This window comes from Podarcis vaucheri, assembly GCF_965113315.1.
Source record: "Podarcis vaucheri genome assembly, chromosome: 10".
Classification (NCBI taxonomy): Eukaryota; Metazoa; Chordata; class Lepidosauria; order Squamata; family Lacertidae; genus Podarcis; species Podarcis vaucheri.
This window is the reverse complement of record NC_138748.1, coordinates 25,195,796-25,215,407: the sequence shown is the minus strand read 5'-3', so window position 1 is coordinate 25,215,407 and position 19,612 is coordinate 25,195,796. Positions and strand designations below refer to the sequence as shown.

General features: G+C 41.8%; 1 protein-coding gene across 2 annotated transcripts in view; it reads left to right on the top strand.

The window, feature by feature from the left end:
- NELL2 (neural EGFL like 2) overlaps positions 1 to 19,612 on the top strand; it is a 111,027-nt gene that overhangs the window by 54,954 nt on the left and 36,461 nt on the right. For both annotated transcript variants that reach the window (XM_082239607.1, XM_082239606.1), the window contains exons 12-13: positions 1,492 to 1,620; positions 6,874 to 6,999. In XM_082239607.1, the coding sequence (XP_082095733.1) occupies positions 1,492 to 1,620; positions 6,874 to 6,999 (255 nt within the window). The remainder of the gene's footprint in view (positions 1 to 1,491; positions 1,621 to 6,873; positions 7,000 to 19,612) is intronic.

Below are 19,612 nucleotides of genomic sequence, written 5' to 3'. Positions count from 1 at the left end.
CTTTGCCAACCTGTGTAGTTTTTTTTTGGACCATTATTATTATTTATTAAATTTGTATACCGCCCTGTACCTGCAGGTCTCAGTGCTCTGTTAGCTGGGGCTAATGGGAGTTGTGGTCCAGAAAACCTGGAGGCACCATGTTGGCAAACACTGCTCCTAAGTACTTGAAAATGATAGCGGTTGTAAACTATAATGGTTGTTGAGGAAGAAACTACTCACCGGTCCTGCTGATGAGGTGCTAGGCTCTAGGTATCAAGAGCAAAATTCATATACCAGCTGGTGGGGCATTGTTGCTCACTTGACTTCTCAGTGCCATGTCTTGCTGCCAGGTACCAAGAGGGAAAGTGAGAGGAGCGGGAGGCAGTGGGGAGTTTGGTATGGTGTGGAATGGTTCAGCTGCTGCATCTGCACCACACCAAGCTCCCTGCTGCCTCTCTTCCACTCTCAGTACCCAGCAGCAGTGAATGCCATTAGAAAGCCAAGTGAGTAATACTGCCCTGCCCTGGCAGCCACAACCGAATATATATTTGAGAAGTCTTTTTTAAAAATCTGCTCCACTTCCTAGTGGGGAGGAGTTGCGGTGGACAGCGTGGCCACCCACTCCCCACCGGGATGCGGGGGGACTTTGTCTCCCGTTGCCTGGGGATCCCAGCCACGTCAGATCCCGGCTAGCCAATCCGCTGGTCGGTGGCGTGTGGCCGGGACAGTTTAAACCGAGGAGCGAGCCAGAGGACTTCCTCTTTGGCTCGCTTCCTCAATCACCCACCCTTCCTCCCTATTTCACAGGTTAGGCACTGGCCTTGCTATGGATCTCGGTTGGTCGCCTTGGTTGTCCAAGGGGCCTGGTAGGAATTTTTTCCACTTGGCAAATTGGCACTGTCTACTTGGTTTTCGCCTACCTCGTAGCAATCGTCACAACTTTGTTAGGGTTTCGGTTAGGCATTGTTTGACCTTGTGTGGGGGAGGGGAGGTGTGACCATCACCTGCCCCTCCATGCTTAAGGGTATTCTGTTAAAGGAATCCGGGGGTGCTGATCTTGTCCGAAGCCTGGCTGGGGGGCTAGGGCCTTGACATGACCCCAATGGGAACACCAGGGGGAGCTTGAGTTGGTTCACATCGACAGGGCTCCTCCTACCAGTGGTTTACCCTTACCGGACTTCCTGCACATGGGCAGGAGTCAGATATAGTTGGGTCCAAGCCAATATCACTCACATTCTGTAATTCAATAAAGTTGTGGCCAAAATTTGCCCAATAACATAAACCTAATATCTGTGTCCTTGTGTGAGTTATTTCCAATGAGGGGGTGGCTGCGGGGTCTCGACACGCAAATACAGAAATGGCCATGTGGCCCAAGAAAGACAATGAATGGATATACGTAAGCCTCAATCCTAGAAGGTTAAAATTGGTTGGAATTGTGCTGCTGACTTCAGAAGGAACTGAATAGCCTACTTCAGTTTAGCATTTCTAAGCATCATTGTTACTTACTTTTAGGCCATGACTTTTGCTCTGAAGGACACAAGTGCTTGGAGAATTCTTTCTGTAGGAACCTTGAAGACAGGGCTGTCTGTAGCTGCCGAGATGGATTCCGAGCTCTCCGAGAGGACAATGCATACTGTGAAGGTAATGCTTTGTAAATAAATTTGTTTCAGGTATAATAATTAGTGTGGATTACTGCAAAAAGTATGTATTAATTCACAACTTGTCAAAGTGATGGGCTCATTAAATTCAGGGGATTTAATTTAAAGCATATTAATCAGCTGAAGTAATTATCTCTCCAATTAAGGTTCTCCCATTCCTAAAAAATAATAATCTGATCTGTGTCAAAGTAATATGTTAATACAACTGAATTCTTGATTTGGAAATTAATATATTACTACAGTATGTACTTTCCCTCATTCAAATCTCACTCAGATAAGCTAAAATTCAAATATCGTGTCATTTTAATATAACTCCTGAGTTGTTACACCTCTTAATTAATCCCCAGGTATATTTATGTTACCTTAAAGGTTGTATAAAGTAAGCAACAGGAGATAGATTTAAATATCTTGTGGTAAGCATCATTTTACTAACAAACATCCCGTCCAAAAGATGTAGCATTGTCCCCATGGGGGTGGGGAAAGTTGGTTGTTCTCATTGGCCAGCTACAGGCTGATGTGCTGGAAAGCACATTGTTGCTTTTACAGTTTCTTCAAAGTTCCAGGCCAGTTTGTGATCAAGGCCAGATGACACACATTCTAAGGTATTCCAGTTATTGCCTGATGCCTTTTGATGGAATGAGTTCAGCTGTGAGTCAGCAAGTATTGAATATGGAGGATGTGTAGGTGCTTGTACGAACCACCTCTCATATACTTGGCTATCATATGGAGAAACATTATTGCTATGTTTGGCCACCTGAATACTCTGAAACAGAAAAATGCCAAGGCATTGCAATTACGAGAGATATCCATTATCTTCCTTTTCCACCACCATTTCCTCCTGGCAGGGCATGCTGAAGTAGAACAGCATGTAACTAAATATTTCCTTCTCCATTAATTACAAGTCTGTAAGCAATTACTTTGTCAGGTGAAGCTGGAAAATAATTGCATTTGAAAGCTTTATTTGCAAGATCTGTATTAAAATGTAGCTAAGCATGAACAAAATAATTGGTTTTACTTTTCAGGACAAATAAATTAATTATTGGCTTTTATCGTTGCAGTCGGGACGCGGGTGGCGCTGTGGGTTAAACCACAGAGCCTAGGGCTTGCCGATCAGACGGTTGGCGGTTCGAATCCCTGCGACGGGGTGAGCTCCCGTTGCTCGGTCCCTGCTCCTGCCAACCTAGCAGTTCGAAAGCACGTCAAAGTGCAAGTAGATAAATAGGTACCACTCCGGCGGGAAGGTAAACGGCGTTTCCGTGCGCTGCTCTGGTTTGCCAGAAGGGCTTAGTCATACTGGCCATATGACCTGGAAGCTGTACGCCGGCTCCCTTGGCCAGTAAAGAGAGATGAGCGCCGCAACCCCAGAGTTGGTCCCGACTGGACCTAATGGCCAGGGGTCCCTTTACCTTTACCTTTTTATCGTTGCAATCCTGGAATAGGTTGGGTATTTTTATGGCACTTGTAGAAAACCTTTGCGGCCCCCCCCCATGTTGTTGAACACCCTTAATCCATGGTCATTGGTCATGCTTGTTGGCACTGATGGAAGCTGCTGTTCTGCAACATCTGAATTCCCAAAGGGTTCCTCATACCCAGAGGCTGCAGTTGTAGTCACTGTCAAAATGCTTTCTGCACTATAAAGCTGAAGTTCACTTCTGAGTAGAGATACATAGGGCTGCACTGCGTGTGGTCTATATTATACAGTTATAATTGTTTGTGGCTGTTGAGATTGTTAATAAAGGAATGTGCTTGATTGCCAGCCATGAAGGCAAATGGTAAACCTATTTTTCCACTAATGAAGCATTTTCTAAAGATTCAGTGAGAGATGAGAGGTAAATCAAACATGCCAATGAAAACACTGGCAAGACTTGTATCACCTGTAGAGTTGATAATTTAGTCATGGTTTTGAAATGCTTGTTGGCTTTTTAAAAAAGGATTGCATAACAAAATCTCCAAAAATCAGCACATATTTGCATAGGAGCATGTCTTATTTCTTTAAGTGGGAATTTCTCCCAGTAAATTTGGATGATTTGAAGTTGGTATAATAAGTGATATTTACTGCCTTAACTTTCATTAGCTCTAGTTTCTGAATAGAATGGACAAATTGGGCAATTTTGGTTTTCCCCAGTTTCTTATATTTTCAGTGTATATTTTCATATTGCTTTCTTTTCAGTATTTTCTGTTCATTATTTTAATGTACATTTCTGCTAATACACATTTCAATATGCAATCTTACGTATTATATGCATTACATATTATACACCTTTTTGCAAGCAATTTCTCCTAATAGTGTGCATTTGTCTATGTTATTTTCACTAATTACCCATTTTTGTGGAAACTTTCCTCTGACCTATGTACTTTTGTACAATTTCTTTGGCTGGGGTATTTCCTTTCAAAAATTGGAGAACTGTGAATGTCAGAGGATAGCTATGTTTCTGTTCAATTAAATATAAATTGAACCAAATTTCTACTGCATCCCTACTTCTGATTACCTTGTTGAGAGCTCCTTGTTATTAAATGCCCACTTCTGTTTTTCTTGCTGTTAGCTGTCATATCTTCTAAGGCAACATCTGTATTCACCTGCCTCCTTAGCTAATTAGGTGCTGTGAATAAATTTGCCCTTTCCATTTTTTAACAGCTACTTGTAATCTGGCACAATCTCTTGCTTTCTCATACTACAGATCATAAGAAGGTGAATCAAAATCCCATTACGTACACTGCCATCAAGCAATTGTTAATTTGTTGCTATAGTAGCTTGTTTTAGATATTCACAATATTATATCTTAATTAAAAATAAAATAGATAGAAACTCCACTGAAATGTATGGGAATTGAGCCATTAATTTCAGTAGGCATCAGGTGCTCCAACTCTAGGGGGCCGAGGTGTCACCCCTGGAAGGCAATCTCTATGCTGTTCGAAACCGCATTTGTTCTATGTAGTACAGTATGTCTTGACAAATTTGTCCTTTATAATGGGAGGCAGTGTGATTGTTTTACTGATGTCTTTTTAAAGGTTTATGGTGATTCTGAGTACATATTTCTGACAGAATAAACATCATTTTCAGTTGACTGCTGTGCAGAGTTATCTTTTAAAATTTAATGAGGACATTCAACCGGTGGTAAATTTCTGCCCATATCTTCCAAAATTAGGTCAAGTTTTATTTACTAGCTGAAATAAATAGATGGATGGATTTTATTTTATTTTAAAGGCTGGATGTGGAATTGTACTACTTCACAAAAAGCAGTTCTAAGGAGCTCACACTCAGTATTAGTTTGTGATTCCTGATTGATTTAATTTAAAGATTCTTGCAACATGATGCGGTTGGTGATGCCAGGGGTTCTAATAGATGCCTGCAAAGTCTGAAAGCTGGTGCACAATTTGCTCCAGCAGAGTTCAGTTTCCAAAATCCCAGTCCTGTGTTCCTATGCTACACCTAGTTGAGAGGAGAGCAGCCTCCTGGGACATAGACACAGTTCAAAATAACCATGGCTGTCTCACTGAGCATGTATTTCTTCAAAGCTTGGCATTTTGGAAAGGTCAGCTGCTGAAGAGATGAAGAAAGAAGTGGCAAGATATGTATCAGTTTACAGTGGTACCTCTGATTATGTACTTATTTCGTTCCGGAGGTCCGTTCTTAACCTGAAACTGTTCTTAACCTGAAACACCACTTTAGCTAATGGGGCCTCCTGCTGTTGCTGCACCGCCGCTGCACAATTTCTGTTCTCATCCTGAAGCAAAGTTCTTAACCCGAGGTACTATTTCTGGGTTAGCGGAGTCTGTAACCTGAAGCGTATGTAACCCGAGGTACCACTGTACATTTATATTGAGGTATCTTCAAGTGATCAGAGACAGTCCCAGAGAACAATAACCGTTAGTGCCCTATGTGTTGCAGCCACTAGGAACAGAAAGGATGCTTGATATCATGTGAATGGATGAAATCACTCAGAAAGCAGGTTTTCTTCTGCTGCTTTGGCTGGTCCTGCTACACACCCTCTTTGAATGCTTTTATCTAGCCACTGTGTGTCCTTGAACTGTGATAATGTATCTTGCTTGCGAAGGTGGAGTATGGAGGTGTTTGTAGATATCAGGGGCAAGTGACAGGAGCAGTTCAGTAATAACTTACATGACATCACAACTTTTTATTCAAAGAAGCAAACAGCTCAAGAGGTCAGGCCTAGTGAGCACAGCAACTCTTCTTGATAGGTCTTGTCCCAATGAGGCAGTTGTGAGGACTGAAGGTCCCTGCCTTCCCACAGGGAATGCCTAAGCTGCCTCATCTTCCTCTGGGTTCTCCCAAGGCAATCTGAGATTCTGTTGATGCATCTGTCTCTGCTACACCCTCTTCATACATCTTCTGGTCCTGGGAGACCATGTGACCCCTAGAAGATTGCCCATCACAGAATGTGCCACTTAGGCAGAATAAGGTTCCAACCCCTGGCATAAGAGCCTGAGACAGGAGACCCTTGTAAGAGTAGAACACAACAAAAGTCGACAGTGAGTATGTATTAAGGGGCGGGGGGCGGGACAGCCACTATTTACACATGCTGTATTGTTTTTAACACTTGATTGGGAGTCGCCCAGAGTGGCTGGGGAAACTCAGCCAGATGGGTGGGGTATAAATAATAAATTATTATTATTATTATTATTATTATTATTATTATTATTATTATTATTATTATTATTATTATTTTAATGCATTTTGCCTTAATGAATACTCTTCATTATGAAGTATGAAGTAGTGTTAGAAGACCATATTTGATGCTTTAGTTTTTATCTTCTAACTGAAACTCTACAATAGTTTCAACATGTAAATATGTGCTTAATTTTCAGTTCTGTGTCCTCCAGATAAATCAACTGATGCTTTGCTTGATTAATCTGCCAATTAAACTTTTTAAAGTCTACCAATCTAATGTGTGTGCATAGATACCTATATATAAATGACACTAAAACAGCAATAATTATAAAAATAGTTGTATTAAATGTCATTGTTTAGATATGTTTTCCTCCCTTATATTCATAATTATAAAACAAATTTTTAAAGCTTTTGCAAAAGGTAAAGCTGGCTGCACCTATGAATCAATGCATCACAGCTGGTGATTTGGGTTGTTGCAACCTGATCCTATGAGTAATGTAAAAAGCAGAGGCAAACGCTCCAGTGTGCAAGCTGCTTTCTAGTCTGTGTAAATAAAAGGAAACCCCAGCAGAACATGCTCAATTGGCCTCGTTGCTCTGTCCACAGATGCTGATGAATGTGCTGAAGGAAGGCATTACTGTCGGGAAAATACCATGTGTGTAAACACACCAGGATCATTCATGTGCATCTGTAAAACAGGTTACATCAGGATTGATGATTACTCATGTACAGGTAAGAGACAGCAGTTAATCAGTGAAAAGTCTCCATATTTCCAATGTATTGAAAACGCTGCTTTGCTTATGGATAACATCACTTTTAATTCCTGAATGGGAAGCGGCAGAATGGAGTGGTGTCATAGCTGTTCACATCACAAATCCTGCTTTTTAGCCTGGCCACATCAGAAGGTGGGAACACTTTCGTCTTCTTGTTTTGCTGCAAAAACCCCCCAGGCTGGCACAGCTGAAAAGCCCAAACGGCTTTAGATCCAACAGGTTCAAAGTCACCAGTGCCTGCCTTGCCCCAAGACACCCTTTTTTGAGGAGAACAACCAGTAGCCAGGGGTGTACCTAGGGGTTGGCTAGGTTGGCCCCTGCCCAGGGGGATGCAAAATTTGTGCCTCTTAGCTCTGGCTCGGAGTGGCTATGAACCCATCTGCCTGCTTGTGTGGTTCTCAAGCTCTTTCCTCCACTGCTCTGGGTGGCTGGGCAATACATGTAGGCTCCTCTGACAAGGGAACAAGGGATAGAGGATGCCAATTCAGCTCCTTGTGAAGGGTGTAAGGGTGCCTAAGTAGGCTGGTGGTAGCTTCCTGCCTTGTTAGGTGCAGTAGAGTCCACTACAGAGTGTAGCTTAGTGGAGAGCCAGTTCCAGTTTATCCTAATCCCATCTAGTGCACTCACAGGGAAAGCAGACCCTAAGCAGGATCTGCTGGAAGGAAGTAAGAAAGTTAGTTCATTTAAAAAGTTTCCTAAGCGACAGCTACTGTGAATCTAGCCCCAAATCAATTTGGTGGCAGGGCAAATGTTTAATTAGGTTTTTAATTGGGAGGGGGGAGGCAGAAGGAAACACTGCATCTTTTTCCTCTTCCCCTGACTACACTGGAAGTAAGAGGGGTCAATCCTGCTGTGTGCTGTCTCCCCAGAACCTTCTCTGTGGAAACATGCTGGCAATACAGATTCCTGCAACCAGCAGGATTGAGTCCTCCACTCACCAACTGGTGAGCAGATGACTCAATCCTGCTTAGGGTCTGCTTTCCCTGTGAGAGAATACACGGAATCTGTCTTCCTCTCCTTTTTCTCACTGACGGCCCTCCCTCTGACAGCCCCAGGTTTCTCCAGGCAGCCTGATGTGGGGTGATCCAGGGCTGTTTCCACCTAACCCCGGTGAAGCCTGGATCCCACTCTCCCTGTTTAGTATAGGATGTAACAAATCCAATGCACAGCCCTAGTATATGCGCATACTATAGCCTTATCTGGGTTATACCAGATTGTATATCATGCATGTGTGATGATGTCATCATTTAATACCACCATTATGAGGCCTTTATAGGTCTGCCCTGAGGGGCACAGTGGTGTTCCATATAGACTGCAGTTGTGCAGATCATGAGATCAATTAGTAAATTATTTGCATACTTGCTTTTAATTGCATAGATATATGTTTCTGTGATATCACAATTATATGTTGCTGTGGAAAGCTAATAATATATATAACTCATTTACTGGTTTCACAAACCATCAATAAATTGAACCCTATACTTGTTTCCTTTAGACTGCCTAGAAGCAATTATAAGCTGAATTGAATAAGTGACTTGAACTGAAAATAATACAACACTTGAGATGGTAGTTTGTTGGAACTCATTAGAAGTTCCTTAACTCAAACTGAAATATAAATTTGGTTACGAACTGCAAGTTATTTTCATATAAACTATAAATCTTGGTAACACAACAATAAAACTGTTATGGCTGTGAAGAGATTAAATTATAAGAGAAGTTTTTAAGCAGCTATTATGCTGCAATTTGCTTAATGACGACTGAGAGCATTTACAAATACAACCACGATCCATGTTTACAATGATTACTGAAAAGGAAGAGCAGTTCCATTTGAGAGTACCGAATGCCTTTGACCTTATGTTTTGCAGAATACATCAAAGTAGCATTTGCAAAAATGTTACATAAATATACTTCTTCCTCATCAACATATTAAAGTGAATGATGTCAAACCAGATGCACAGTTCTTCATAGTTGAGAACAGGAACAGTTGCAGAGGTGGCCTTTTAGATTGGGCCCAAGCTTGTTGCTATGCTACAAGGTTACCAGAAAAGCTGCAAAAGTCAGCATGCTATACTTGTGAAATCCTGAACATAGAATCTTTGTTAAATTTAGTAGCATTATTAATGGAAAGCAAAGAGGGTGGTTTTTCATACTTCCATTTTTTTAATGAAACCCAAACCTTTTATTTTTTTAAAAAAACCAATGTTTCCTAATTTCATTTTTTCTTCCCAAGCCCAATGCAGCTGGGAGCAGCTGTTTATAGCATCCAATTATAACAGGACCTGTTTCTTTCTTTGTCTTGTTAACACACCTGCTCTCTCTGCCCCCATACCTATTAATCAAGCTGTTCTGGAACCCAGATGCCGTCTTGTTCACTGCCACAGCCAGCTTTAATGCAAGTTTAGGTCTCTAAGGGTTTCTGTCTGGTACTTGCCAAATGAAGGAACACCCTATAAATCTGCACACAATAGGGAAGGTGAGAGCTGTAGAAACCAGCTGTCCCCCAGTGAGGCAAATAATAATAATAATAATAAGTGGGAGAGAAGAGCTTTGAGCAAAGCAGGCAATTTTTTAAAAAGCAGATTTTCCATGTGGGCGCTTGCATAAATTGTGGAGAACAGGAATGAAAAGGGCAAGAATAATACGTTTTAGCCAGTGCAATGATACACTTTTAAGATACAGGACTGAGACATTGTTTAGATTAGTAACTGTTGAATGGATTCTTTAAAAATGGTATTGTTGACCTGCAAGGGAGTAATAATTATCACAATTTACATATGTATGTGTGTGTGTTTGTGTGGAGAGAGAGCCTTTAGCACAAACTGCTGAACTTATGGTTGGTGTCAGCCATGTTTTCGAATGAGTACTTTCACTCAGCAGCCACCCGCATTCTTAGAATCAGTTTGTTTTGCATGGGAACCCCTTAGTTGTGGGGCTGCATACAAAAGTATGATAAGTTTGTCAGTTCTTTGGTTAAGATATTGATACACAGACTGCTTTCATTTGTCAGAAGTGGGGTTTTTATTTTTATTTTTTTGTCCTTTAGAATAAAATTGCAAAGTGACTCTTCAAACTCATATTGAGTGTGTTTGCGCATACAGTTAATGTTAAACAATGCAGCGTTTAAACAATATGGCCTCATTATCTCTGACATCTCTTAATGTCTGTTTTAAATGCCAACAAAGATCACTAGTTGCCTGGTAATTTATTCTGAGTTTCTGGCAAATGTGCTCATCTGACACTTCAAATGCTACTTCACATTCTGCTGCTATAAAACCCCTTACTAATTTCATTATGGTTTCATGTTCATTTAAAAATGGTGTGTGTGTGTGTCATCTCAAGCATTGTAATCCAATGATCATGATGGTGACACATTCCTGTTAATCAGCAGCAGCCCATTTGGGTGTCCCTACTGTTTACAAGGAAGGCAGGATAGTGGCAAGACTGGGACTACATATCCACACTAGTGGAGCTGCTGAAGTTTGTACTTCCTAGCTATCGCAACAGATGGGCTTTTGGACATGTATGCAAGAAAAACAAGCCACTGTGATCTACTTAAGCTGTAGGATGCTCCAAAGGTTCCCTCAGATACCGGTACCCTTTTGTGTAGAAATGTGTCATAACACATAAAACGTAAAATCTGACACTACCATCAGAAAATAGGAAGGTATAATGGAGGTCCATCTGGACTGAGATGAGGGATAGCACAAAGTTGGAATAGATATCGCTCTGGGGCTGCTGTCTAAGGCTGTGAAGGCAGGAGAAGCTGTAGGCAGATAAAATATGTGGCCATTTGTTTACTTACTATACTTTACATCCTGCCTTTCCTCTGAGAAGCTCAAGGTGGAGTACAGGGTTTGCATACCCATCCTTTTATCCTTACATCCCTATATGCAAGCCTGAGAAAATCAGTAACTGCATACCCCTCAACCATCCCACTTGAGTGGGACATCTTGGAATGTCCTGGGTGGTTTTTTTTGGTCCAGTGCTCTGGCACTAGTCAGCTGGTTTGCACCAGAGTACTGGACCAAATGACACTTGTTTTTGGTCTTACGCTCTGGCACAAATTGTAGCCTCATTAGACTTTACCGATTGGTGGGCTCTGCGTTGCTCCCGGACGGGAGGAAGGAAGTCAAATGACACCGAGGGTTGGTTCAGAGAAAGAGTTCTTTATTTCTGCTCTCCGGAGCAGCAGAAAGGCACTTGTGTGGTCAGTCCACAGCAAGTCCAAAGAAATGAGAAGTTTCATGCAGTATATATATCCTCCAGGCACCCTCTCCGCCTTCCCCAGGAATCCAGCCACGTCAGCTTGTACACGCAGGTTGACATCACAGATGTTCCTGCTCTGGAACTCTTAACCATAAAAGGGTTTTCCTTCCTGTACTCCTGACCATAAAAGGGTATTCCTGTTCCATAATCTTATCTTGGAGCAGGAGGTCACCAACTCCAAGAACACACTCTGGCGCTGTTCCCAGACTAGGTCTGTGCGTCTGAGTGTGGTTAGGATGTAAGATAAGACCTAGACGTGTCATCCCTACTCCACTGAAACAGCCAAGGTCATCCATTGCTGTCACAGACTGATAAAGGAGAGAGCTTTGTTTATACAGCTGTGCTCTTGTTATGCATTTGCTCAACAGCTCAAGTTAATGCATTTTAGAAATGCTCCCTTGGAGAAAGAAAAAAAGGGGGTTTTTGGGTCCCGTTTCAAACTGACTGCACAGAAACCCATTCCTTCAAAATCAGCTTGCTCCACGAGAGCTCAGGACCAAAAAATTATGAGTGTCTCAATTGATCAATGGGATGGTGGAAGGTATGTGACTGGCCAAAAATCATCCAGCGAACTTCATGGCTGAGGGGGGAATTTGAACCCTGGCCTCTCAAGTCCTAGTTAAAAACTGTAACCCCCACAACACACTGGCTCTCTGAGGATAAATTTGTTTTGAATATTTTTTGTGCATGTGTGGATTCAGTATAAAGTACTTTGAACATACGTACATTCCAGATTTTGCTAGGTTCCAACTTACATCAGCCTTACCCAGCATGGCCAATAGTCAGGAATGATGGGAGTTGTAGTCCAACAATATCTGAAGGCCAGAGATCCTCCATTCCTGGTATAAATATGTAGAATTTTGTCTGAATTCAATAGCGCTAAGCTAAGAAAGCATGATGAGACAATAAACAATGGTTTGACCTCAATGGAGAGATCATATTTAAAGAGGATTTTTTTCTTATACATAAACATTTGTTTAGCTAATTTCTTTTGGTCTTTACCATTCATTCACATGTAAAGTCTTTGTATTGTTTGTGTTCATAACCCCAATGACATGTCAGATGAAAATAGATGATGGCTAATTAGCTTGCAAATTGATGTTAAAATGATAGGAATTTGTTTGTTTAAAAAGCAGTGAATTTACATGGCTTTCATCAGTATTGGTCTTTAATTAATGGGATTTCAGGAAATCAGTATCCGCATAACGATATTACAAGCACGTTGAGGTTAGGATTGCACTGACAAGATAAGAAGCAGAGTCTCATAAAGTGATCACCAGGGGAAAATATATTGTCAGTAACAGTAATTACAGCAGGTAATTGTGTCATTTGCTCTGTTTCAGTCCACTGAGCAATGAACCTACCAGCTGCAACATGCTTTTCCCCCTTTGATCTTCAGGGTTTTAGAAAATCTCACACAGCTTAGTAATGAAGATAAATGCTAAGAACATCTGACATTGTATAGATAGGTAGATCTCAAATTAATTGGATTGATTCCTTGGAAAAATGACTTTCCTCTTAGATATGTATTTTTAGTCATGCTTTTCATCGCTTAATCAATGTGTATGTTTATTAATAAAACATTGCTTATTGTTTTGGCCAGTGATTTTGTTGAAATGTCATATTAAATAATACCTGGACTGAGAAGAATTAATTTCAGGAAAATTAATTTGGGATCTAATTTAGCCAAAGTTACATACATATTTAATTACTTATATCTACCTACATATTAAAAACATTGTGATAGTGTAGGATTTAGGGGCCTACTGGCTTTCTGGAAGATTGATTGCAGATATCCATGGCTCATCAGGTCTTCAAAGTATCAAACAGGTCTTGCTACAGGTTGCTAGTGAGGCCTACACAATAATTAATGGAAACTTGCAGAATATTCTGGGAATGGAAACTAAAGCTTATAAACAGGTGTCGAAGATTACACCCAAACTCTTAATGGACGGTGCTGGCACTAATTGCGCCCCCGCAAAAGATGGGAGTTGCCCCCCCAATCCCATATCATCCTGACCCAGCCAAAGGACCTCTGTCTTCGAAGGATTTAACTTCAACCGGCTCCCACGTAACCATATGGCCACAGCTTCCAAACATCTGATCAGTGTGTCTGGGGCCGAGTCAGGATGGCTGTCCATCAACAGATAGAGTTGGGTGTCATCAGCATACTGATGGCAGCCCAACCCAAAACTCCAGACAAGCTGAGCGAGGGGGCGCATAAAGATGTTGAAAAGCATTGGGGAGAGTATCACACCCTGCGGTACTCTACACACCAAGGAGTGGCACGACGACAGTCCCCCCCCCAAGTGCCACCCTCTGTCCCCTGAAATTTATCTGAGAGATAGTCAGTAAACCTGATTTAGAAATAATTTGTGGAAATAGCTTGCTTGCTCTTAATGAACATATATGCAAATCCAAACCTGCAAATTATTGCAAATGTCTTGCAGTTTTATTTCTTTGAAGTGTTATAAAAGTGTAATTCAGTGACCACCAAAGCCAATATTGCTTTGCCAAAGTCAGTGTAATGGACACTGAATCAATTTGTAAAAAACCTTAAATCCTAAACTACCAATTCTCCAAAGCAATGCAAACCTAAAATGAATAACACACTTAATGCTGCTGATGTTTTTGATTTATGCTCTTTTAAAACATCTATGAAGGTAACAGAATGTGCATGGCATAATATCTGCAAAATCAAATTAATTCTGGTTTTATTCTTACTTCTCGCTTGAATAGCCAGTGGTTGGTTTTAAGTGTGATTTTTTTCTGATTCGTCACCTAAGCCATGCACAGCATTCTGTCTGCTCCCTTGGAAGAAAAATGGCATGTAAAAATAATCAATGAAGAAGAGCAAATATATCATTTTGTGTATTTAGGCCTTGGTTACAGATGAGTATGAGTTCCTTAAAGCAGTGCTTCTCAAGCAAAATATTGATCTGCACATATGTTTATGGAAAAAAGAAAAGGAATGATACCACTCCTCGATTTTCAAAGGAGTATTGCCAAAGGTTGTCAGTATTGTAGTCTGCTGCTTGTTCCTCTATTAACGATGTAATTGATACAGTTACTGGACTTACAATAATTCTGAGACTAAGGAATTAGATAAATGTGAAAAATAAATATTCTCACACTTCCGCCTTCCTTTTTGAATAAAATTACCGTATTTTTCGCACTATAGGACACACTTTTCCCCCTCCAAAAATGAAGGGGAAATGTATTTGCGTCCTATGGAGCGAATGCAGGCTTTCGCTGAAGCCTGGAGAGTGCACTGACCCCTCTCGCTCTCCAGGCTTCAGGCAGCTATCTGCAAGCCTTCGGAGCACGGCGGGAGTTCCTGGCGGGCTCAGAAGGCTTGCTGATAGCAGCAAGCTCCGGGAGCGAAGGCGAGGTTGCGCGCCACCTCACCCCCGCTCCCTGACCCGTTCTGGGGGCTGGGGTGGGGAAGCTCGGGCTTCCCCCACCCCAGCCCCGCGGCTAAAAAGGAAGCCAAGACAGCGAGTGGGATCCATCCCGCTGGCTATCTTGGCTTCTGCCAAAGCCGCACGCAGCCTCTCCCGGCTGGAGAGGTTGTGCGTGGCTAAAGGTTGTGCGTGGCTAAAGAGGCAGCCAAGACAGCCAGCGGGATGGATCCTGCTGGCTGTCTTGGCTTCTTTGGTCTTTGGGGCTGGGGGGGGAAAAATAATTTCCCCCCTTTATTTCATCCCCCAAAAAACTAGGTGTGCCCTATGGTCCGGTACGCCATATAGAGCGAAAAATACGGTAGATTCATTTTATAAAGATGCCAGAATGTTACATTACTTTAGGTTCAGCGTCTTTATTGCAATAATACCTTCCCATCTGTGCAATGTTCTCTCCAGGGGGGTTCACCTGGTGCCTTCATTATATACCTTTAGGAACCAGGCAGAAATGCTCCTCTTTAGCCAGCCCTTTGGCTGATTGACATCCAGTGCCCTGTGTTGGGGAGAGTGGGGGTTATTGGGTTGCTTTTGTTTTTATTATGTATTTTGTGTTTTTGTATTATGATTTTATGTTGTAACCATCCTGAGACTTGCAGGTATAGGGCTGTATACAAATTTAATAAATAAAAATTATTGTTTTAAACTGTTTTTAATATTGACACTGTGTTTTAATTGTTGTAACCTGTCCTGGGACCTTAGAGTAAGGCAATAAATTGTAATAATAACAATTGCAGCAGCAACAACAACGGCTGCTAACTTGGATGGCTTTAAAACAGGGGTCAGCAAACTTTTTCAGCAGGGGGCCGGTCCACTGTCCCTCAGACCTCGTGGGGGGCCGGACTATATTTTGGGGAAAAAAGGGAACGAATTCCTATGCCCCACAAATAACCCAGAGATGCATTTTAAATAAAAGCACATATTCTACCCATGTAAAAACACCAGGCAGGCCCCACAAATAACCCAGAGATGCATTTTTTAAAAAGGGACACATTCTACTCATGTAAAAACACTGATTCCTGGGCCGTCCGTGGGCTGGATTGAGAAGGCGATTGGACTGGATCCGGCCCCTGGGCCTTAGTTTGCCTATCCATGCTTTAAAAGATTAGGCCAATTTACAGTGTATAGGGCTATGAATGCCTTCTGGTCCTGCTGACTATGTTGTATCTCCACTGTTGGAGGCAGTATGCCTCTGAAGAGCAATTACTGGGAACCACAAGTGGTGAAAGTGCTGTTGCACTCAGGTCTAGCTTGCAAGCCTCCCATTGGCATCTGGTTATCCACTGTGAGAACAAGATGTTGGACTATAAATGACCTTTGCTTTGATCCAGTAGGGTGGTTCTTAAGTTCACAGTCACAGGCAAGGCTTATAGACGCTGAGCAACAGGGAGTTAGCTTGTAAAGGTAACCTTTCCACCTGTCAAAAATAGTGGCTGGTTATCTGACCCAAAGGTGAACTCCCCCTTTTCACATCTAATTGCCCCTGGGTTCCTTTTGAATTCACCAAAATATGCTTTTGAAATAGAGATACAGTCTTGTGTTCCTTAGAGAGGCAATGACAAAGAGCCTCTTTACTGAGAGTTCCTGATTAGTTCTGAAAAAAGAAAGAAAATAAATGTGCTTTAGAGGCAACTGAGTATAGGGAGGGTTGAAGCAGGAAAAGGGTTTACCTAAAGCAGTGATGAGTAACCTCTGTCTCACAGGACAAATTTGGCCTGCCTGGCCTCCCCATTTGGACTGCCATTTGTTGGCGAGATATGTTCAGAGGTGCAAGATTGGATATCTGTATGCTAAGCTCTTGGTCCAGTAAATTTCAGGATCAGATCTTACCAATATATACAATCTTTGTTTGGAAATAATGTCCTTGGTCACCTGAACAGCTTTCTCAGAAGCGATGTGGAAAGCACATTAGGTGCATCATTCAAAGTGCATGCCGTGAAGCAAATGCAGAGTGCAGTTTGTATTAGACATTTAATGGAAACACAACCACTTCATTAACTTTGCAGTATTATTATGTGCTCTATATCATTATGTGATCCAAATAGGCTGTCAACAAGCATTACGTTTTAAGCAGTTTTAATTTAAATGTGACCTTTGCTTTAAATTTAGACAATGCCTTCAGGAATCCATATCATCACTCAGTGATAAAGCTAATTATTTCTTCATGTAAGCATCGAAATATACCTATATGTGGCAGAAATTTAAATCAGCCCTTTGCTCATTGTCCCCATCCATCCCTGAATTAGCAATACCTTAAGTGTGACTCTGTTAGGGACATGATATATTGTACCAATATACTAGTAAAAGCACCGTGCACCCAATAATTGTGGCCTGGAAAAACAATGTTGGCTATTTTTGTGGCAATAAAGCTATTGCATCTGACTGTCTACTCAACCTGAAATCTTTAAGAAAGCATCTTTCTCCTGAGAATTCCATTACAGCAGTATAGTAAAAAATGGATGGGCTCCCTTCCCAGAGCACTGCAGCATTAAAAAAAAGAGAGAGTCTCTTCTCTCTTTTCCCTCTCTGTTGCATTATTTAGCTGTTAGAGTGGTTGCTTCGATGGTGGTGTATATTTTGAGGAAAATTCCATTTTAAAAGCTGTGAATGCCTAACCCTTTTTATGCCAAGGCTGAGAATCACTGAAAAACGTATTATTTGTTAGGAAGAAATAAACCATACTTGATCTTCTTGAATGCTGTAGTTCGTAGGAAGCAATTTAGGTGCAAGTTCTATTTCTATGCATGTAACTAAAGGTCAAGCTAGATGTGTGCATTAGTTCCTAGCCCCTGTGTTTAGCCCAAATCAATAACAAGGAAGTAATGTTTTGTCCAGTTATGTTGGAAGAATTTCAGTTAGTTCAAGGATGCGGACAAGGTACATAGATAGGTGCAGGCAGACACTTGCATTCCCGACCCATAGCCCTGGTAAATTGTCCAGGCACATAGTACTACTGAAAGCTGGCCAAGTAATTTAGGCATTCAAGGCAGGGAATCACTTTGCCTAATGGTAGGGCCAGCTCTGTCTGCTTATCTAAAAAAAGCTTCACCTGTTTAAGTAATGCACATATGGCAGTTAGATGCATGGCAGCAAGGAGAATGTAAAAGCTGGAAGTGAGTAGTTTTGATTGCTTCAAGACACAGTCCTATGCATTCTTACCAAGAAGAACATGGATAGGCTTTGGCCACTCTAGCATAACCCTCTGAATGCTGGCTTAGAAGGAAGCCCTCTGCAATATTCAATGGCTGTTACTCCCAAGCAAGATTTCAGCCTCCCTCCCAGATAAATAAGTTTAGAATTGCAGCCCACTAGGAAGCAAGTCTTGGGACGTGGGTGGTGCTGTGGGTTAAACCACAGAGCCCAGGACTTGCTGATCAGAAGGTCGGCGGTTTGAATCCCCGCGATGGGGTGAGCTCCCGTTGCTCAGTCCCTGCTCCTGCCAACCTAGCAGTTCAAAAGCACATCAAAGTGCAAGTAGATAAATAGGTACCGCTGTGGCGGAAAGTTAAACGGCGTTTCAATGCACTGCTCTGGTTTGCCGCAATCCCAGAGTCAGTCACGACTGGACCTAATGATCAGGGGTCCCTTTACCTTTACCTTTAGGAAGCAAGTCTAAATTAACTAAGTGGGACTTACTTCAAAGTAAGCATATGCCAACTAGTTTTGCAATCTTCTCATTTATTGATAAGATCCCTCCTGCCCCTGTAAAGTGCATCATGTTGGTCTTCTCAGGTTGTTATTTAAGCTAGTGAATGATTGCTGGGGCATGGCAGCCCAGTGCTGAATGGAACTCACCTTAAATCTCACACTATTTGCTCTCCTAAGCAAGCCATAAAAACAAAAACAAGGACAGTAAAAGGTAGGGGAGGAGAGTCATTAGTCTTTAATCCACCACATCTCATTTTCATTCACACACCCCTCTTCTGAGGTTTGTAGTGGAGATGGAGGACAACATTTCAATGCAGAGTGACAGGAATGAAAATGCCTTTAACAAAATTAATAGCCTTTCCCTTTTACCTTGGACACCCCAGTGAACTACCTGCACTCCCTGTCTCATTTCCAGTTTTACTTCTTTACTTACAATGTTTTTTTTTCAGGCAGGAAATTCCATAATTGAAGTGCATCCATAAAAAGGCCCTGTGTCTGATACCAAACAAGTCTGATGTAAAGGGAGACTAGATAACAGAGCCTGGGAAGGTTAGGGAAGTTCATATGGGCAAAGGTGCCCCTTTGAATAACCTCTAAATTTGGGCAAAGGCGGTCCTTTTAAGATTATGATCATTGTGAGCAGAAGCTTATAGATTTGGCTTTTCCTGAGTTGCCATGGTCCAGTAACGCTATAGGATTACAGCTCCCCAGGCACCAGGGGGGTGGAAGAGAACAGCTGAGAATTGAATCAGCTGAGCTTAAAATATGATTGAATTTCAAAGCTGCCATTTCTAGCTCAAGGCCTTTGCCTTGCAATAAATATATTAAAGACCACCTGCAATTCTGTGCTCCTCCATGTCTTTGCACATCTAAACAAGACAGTATGGCAAGGGAAGAAAAGGTAACAAAATTTCACCAGGCCAACTAGTCCACCGAATGGGATATAGTACATGAAAAGAGAACCCAGCTAGATTTCAATAACCTTAAGATGATGATAAAAAGTAGCCAAGCTCATCTGTTTAATTCTGTAGCATAGCCAATGTCCATAGCCCTCATTGTCAAAGTTGTGACTTCTCTTTCTTTCCTAATAGCTTGATCCTATATAAACACTTCTTTTTCCTGCACAGAGGCAGCCTGTGGAGTTCATGGCTGCTGGAGGTCACCAAGTCATATAGTGAAACAAGATTACTAAGGTAGCTA